The 5,723-nt window shown below is 29.9% G+C and overlaps 1 protein-coding gene across 1 annotated transcript in view; it reads left to right on the top strand.

The window, feature by feature from the left end:
* Nucleotides 1-539: 539 nt before the first annotated feature.
* Nucleotides 540-5,723, top strand: part of LOC105626795 (GTP-binding protein RAD) — a 37,013-nt gene continuing 31,829 nt past the window's right edge. The window contains exons 1-2 of the mRNA XM_012208090.1: nt 540-798; nt 2,956-3,222. Of these exons, the coding sequence (XP_012063480.1) occupies nt 540-798; nt 2,956-3,222 (526 nt within the window). The remainder of the gene's footprint in view (nt 799-2,955; nt 3,223-5,723) is intronic.

The following is a 5,723-nucleotide window of genomic DNA, read 5'->3' as shown; positions in this document are numbered from 1 at the left end:
TGTAGAGAGTTAAGAAGAATGTGTTCTCTTCGGAATGGGTTCTCTTCGGAATGAAACAAAATCGATCGTTATAATACTGGATCTATAATATCCTTACCTGGATATCCTGTAGAAATTTTTCTGAATTGATATTTTTTCCGGTAATCGAATTCCACGAATGGAAGGTTTGCGACATTTGAAAAGACATTCCGGAAATCAAACACGATCAAACATTTCCTGCGAAGAACGTCAAGTCGGAAAGAAATCGTGCACAAACTTTTACGAACGTTCGTATTTAAATGTGGAAAATTTACGGTAAAAAAGTGCCTGACATAATCGTAATACGAATCAACATAATTTGTGCTTCATTATAAGTGAAATATAAAAACTTTACAAAGTCGTAGCAAGATTCGATATTAATCCATGAAGAAGGACATAATAACCGAGAAAATTGTAAAAGATAATTAATATAAGACAAAAGATCCGAGTGAGGCGGGGGGGGGGGGAGTGATTAAGCTTAAGGAAGGGAGAGATAGTAGTGGCTGCGGTAACTTGAAAGAATGGCGGAAAATTCTTTTCGCCGGAAAACCAGATCGGCTTCGATTTGTGCCCCAGGATTTTCCAGCATGGAACAAATGTTGGAAGCTATGCCACCCTCGGGAGCTCGTGAGAAAGAAAGAGGAGAACGAGAAAGAGATAGTGGGAGCGGAACGCCGGATGGCAGTACACCTACGAGGAGACGGAGACCGGCTACAAGATCCCAGAGCGCCCGTGTTTCCGGCGGAAATAAAAGCATCCGACGCCGAGCCGCTGCTCAAGGTAATGATAAAACGGCAGGAATGGGAAATGAATAAGTAATTTATTCGTTGCGCAGGTGGACTTTTACAATCCGATTGAGACTTGTATTTAATTCCCAAAAGGATTCAAAGATTCGAGAATTTAAAGGATTAGATTAAAATGAATAAATTCGCTAATTTCTGAACTCAAGTTTAAACAAATTTTAAGATTTGTCGATTCTCCAAAGGCTCTCACTTTGTACATTTCTTGCTTTCCTTAATTCGAGGATATGTAATTATTCATATGTATGAAAATTTAAATTGTCAAATCGGTTTGTATATCTTCAATTCTTTCTCAATGATGAACATTGTTAGCTGAGATCTCAAGATACGTAAAAGTCAATTTTGTGTGACAAGATTGCATGGTGTGGTGACCGAACGGTTCGATAGTGTCTGATAAGCTCATAGAAACGTCATAGATGACGTACGATCCTTCCTGATGAAAGAGCAAAGTGTATCGATATCGCACCGGCAAATACGCTGAGTCTAGCGAGGGTTCTTGAAATCATTGGCGGCCGTTATTCTCGGACATGGATTTAGCTAGTAGGTCACTGACAGTCCAAACACGTCTCACCATACATTACAAAGATATGTATTGCGTATCTTTGCAAGCCTAGAAACCAGTTTCATCATTAAATACGTTAGCAATTTCGCCGTTTTGAATGCACATTGAAACACGGAAATGTATTAATAAAACTAGGAATTAGAGTGATAATTTGTGTTGTTTGTGGAGAGTGTAATGCAAGCAAGACTATTAAATTTTAATTAAGAGAAAAAGAGCTAAAATTTCAGTATAATATATCAAGAGAGCGGTAGAAATGTATAATGTGTTTAATAAGTCATTGTTATTAAAATATTTATTCAAATAATTAGTATTTTATTTGATATTATAACAAATTATCTAATATTTGAAAATATATATTTTATATAAAATTATTTAAAATTATCGAAGATGTTAAAATTACGAAAATGTATCAATTTAATTGGATCGTATTGCATAAATTATTAATATGAATTATTATTTATTTACAATAAATAAAATAAAATTAGTTGTTAAATTAAGTATAATTTTAGGCTTTGGATTAAATACAGCTTTAATCTATTGTTTTAATATTACAGATGCGGAAAAATCAGCTTCTGTTTCAAAGCTTCTTTCTTTGAAAGTTCTAATTGTAATAACATTGGAATGTGAAAGATCCTATTCTCTTGAAATTGATAAAATGGGAAAATTTGTCTGTTCAATAAACTTAGTGATTAAATAGAGCAAATATTCGTAAACGATTCTAAGTTCACTTCTCTTTTCTTTTCCGTCTTTTCTTTTCGTTTAATTTCATTTCCAGGTTATATTAAATCACTTGACTTTCTACGCGTCGACTTTGCGATGTAATAGATGTAGTGCCTTTGAAAAATGTTCTGTTCTTTGCTTTACTCTCAAGCACTTTGCTGATAAAAAGCTCGGTTGGCATGCGGTCGAAAAAGATGTTTTTTGTTCTGTCCTATTCATATTGCCAATGATTCCCTTAAAAAATAGTTTTATCATTCATTAAAATACATTCATATTTTTCCTGTTATAAAATCTATTATTGTTACATTACATTGTAAAATATTGAAAATATATTTCTGGAAAAATTAAATTTTTTTATTGACAAAAGCCAGTGCTCTCGATACGAGTACAGGTATTTCACGTTTTTGTATAAAATGCATGCACATATATAATTCGAAAACAGAAAGATAGCTTTAAAATAGTAGGTAAAAATTATTAAAATTATTAAAATTTTTAAATGTTCATTAAGCAATACGATAAATTTTTTTGTTTATAAACATTTTTTACAAGTATAATTATATTTTAATATCTGTTATAATAATTATTTTATACTTTTTATACTTTTTATAATTTTACTTTTTATATTTTTTATAATTAAAATCTTGATATTTTATAATAATATTATATGATAATATTATTATAATGATATTAATATTATACAAAATTATTTATGCACGTACATATATATATGCAAAATGTGTTAGTGTGAGAGTGATACATAGATATCGTTATTGAAATCCGTTTTATATATTTTTGACGAAATTTGTTTATTTATATTGAATGATGCATTAATATCTATAATCCTGTCGCTTTCAGCGGCCGCTCATCATCATCATCATCATCATGAGGGAACCAGTATGAAGTCAGCTCATTGCAGCAGCGAACCCAGACTGACTGAGAATGACGTCAGTCCGGGGATCAGGAGACGAGGGAGTCGAAGGGGACAAAGCATGCACTATTCGCATCAGAGGAAGAGCAACGCCTTCCTGGATGTGCCTGACGTCTCTTCTCAGATACCACCACGGGAGGAAGGCGAGGATGAGGATAGTTACAGACTTCGTAGCTTCAGTCTCACCAGCAAAGGTCAGAAATAGCTTTCTCCACCTGTTGTAAACGTAAACAATCATAAAAAACGATTTCGTTTCTTTCGCAAAATTGCGGGGAAAGCTTTGGTGTCGATCACAACTTGCATGTGATAGATAAGAAATGCAAGTATACTAGATAAATGAAGTGAGAGAGAGAGAGAGAATAGACAGTCTATTAAAGATACAGTTTTTAAAAAATAAGGTGACTTTTGAGAGAAGGTGGAACAAAACAATTAAAATAATAATAATAGGTCATAAATTTCTAACAGTATAATCAAAATTTAGAAGTCTTAAGTATTTAATTGAATAAATATTTTACAAAATTGTAATGCAATGACTACTAATTTTAAAAATAACTTTGTATATTGTCTTAATTATTAATGATTATTAATGCATTCTACGCGGGTCTATAAAAATTTAAAATCTTGAAAAGGTCTTGTAAGATAAATGTTGAATCCATAGATAATTAAATTTTTAGATTTCCCGAGAGATGTTTTAAGATTTCTCGAGAAGCATGCTTCAGAATTTTTAACTTCTGAGTAGGTGGATTTGACGATCTATAAAGTTTTTTACAAGTTATAACATTTTTGAGAGAAATATATTTTAGATTGCAATATTTAATATTTGAAATGCTTTTAGCGGTTTTTTAATTAAATTTTGTATATCTTTAATTTTCTTAATTCTTTATTTGTTGATTTTCCGAATATTCATAATTTACAGCAAAAGCGATGTGAAACTTTTTCGGCGTGTGTGCATTTCACTCTTTTGCGGCGCAAATTATTAACAGCTTCTAGTATTGTACAAACATTCTCAATTTAGTATGAAAGTATCAGTAATGTGGGTAAAGCAATTGTTGAATTTTTCGATAGTTTTATAACGGTTTCGACAAATTGATTATCGATTAACCTGTTTTTAACAATATTAAATTAACTTAATAAAATATCGTTTACAATGGATTAATGGTTACATGTTTCTATTTATAATTACAATTATTTATTGGAATTTATTCATGCATTAATGGAATTTGTTATATTAATTTATAATAAAAAAAAGGAACCAATATTATTTGTACACGTAATTTAAATTTATAGCGAGCAAAAATAATTTTGCTCAAATTACCAGGTAGTGTGTCTCAGAGAGATTAAGTATTCTTTCAAACTTTAAAACTTTCAAAACTTTTTTATAATTATAAATTGTAAGAAATTAAAGTATTTGATCCCATAATTATAATAAATTTCTAATTTAACTACACTTTTTTAAGTTCATTTTAAAATAAAGTTTGAACTGAATGCTTCGAATATTTTTTGAAATAAATAAAAGAAAATAATTTTGCTGATGATACTAAAACTATACATCGAGGAACAACATTAATTTTCTATTTAATCTATTATTTTCTTACATTCAGACAAAATTTTGTAAAGTTTTAAATGCACAATAGCATCATGGAATTCGCAATTCGATTCAGCATCCTTTTTATTATGACGATAATATTTTTCATCACAATTTATATAGGAAAAGAATGAGAACAAAAATAGATTTAATCGAAATATTTCGAACTGTGTTTTTTTGCGCTTCAGCTTCACGTGTGTATGTACTTCGCGAGAAGTCTTGCCAGAAATACACGAGTGTGAAAGAGATTCAGTAGGGGAGAAACCAGTGAAGTCGAGATAAGCAAAAATAGAGCGACTATAGTTATGACGTCGCCCTGACTCTACCACGAGGCTCTAAACTTGAGTTCGATGAGTTCGATGAGTATGAGAATACAAAAGAGAAAGTCATTTACACTCCGTCTAGAGTTATTGTGTTTTATAATAACGCTTGTTACACGAATAGAGAGAATATGTGGTGCTTTCGGTAACATTAGCGATAAGGTTGATATTCGAAATATCTCGATATGTGGAAAAATTGATTGTCGATCGGCATTATCGAATCTTCAATTTTATGGTATTATTATTGTCTTATTGTGGTATATATTGGTATTATTATTATTATTATTATCATGACATCGTCCAGGTTATTTAGTTTCTAGATGATATCAATTAAGCCTCGATTAATCATGGATGATTGCAACATTAAGAAAATATTATCATTAGATTGATGTGAGCTAGTGCAGTAAAACAGTGTCGAGAAATAATTTTTCTTGATAGGCTATTATGACCTTATTGATATTTGTTGAAGTTGAGGCTTGAAACACATTATCTGTATGTATTATCTATTTTTATATAATATATTATATATAGACATACTTGATATGTATATATACATTTATTATATATATATACATCTATAAATATACTATAGATATATTTTATATATATAGATATACTTAATATCTATTATTACGTTTACTTGACTATTTATTATTATAATTTATTTTGTATAAAACTGATATTTTAATAATAACAACTTTTAAATTAAATAGTTAAAATCCTAAAAAGTTTTACTTTCTAAGTAATCATATACAAACTTATAATAAGTTTAAAAATATGCTGAAAAATA

Source organism: Atta cephalotes, assembly GCF_000143395.1.
Source record: "Atta cephalotes unplaced genomic scaffold scaffold00006, whole genome shotgun sequence".
Lineage (NCBI taxonomy): Eukaryota > Metazoa > Arthropoda > Insecta > Hymenoptera > Formicidae > Atta > Atta cephalotes.
Note: the sequence above shows the minus strand (reverse complement) of the source record. Positions and strands in the feature narration are given on the sequence as shown.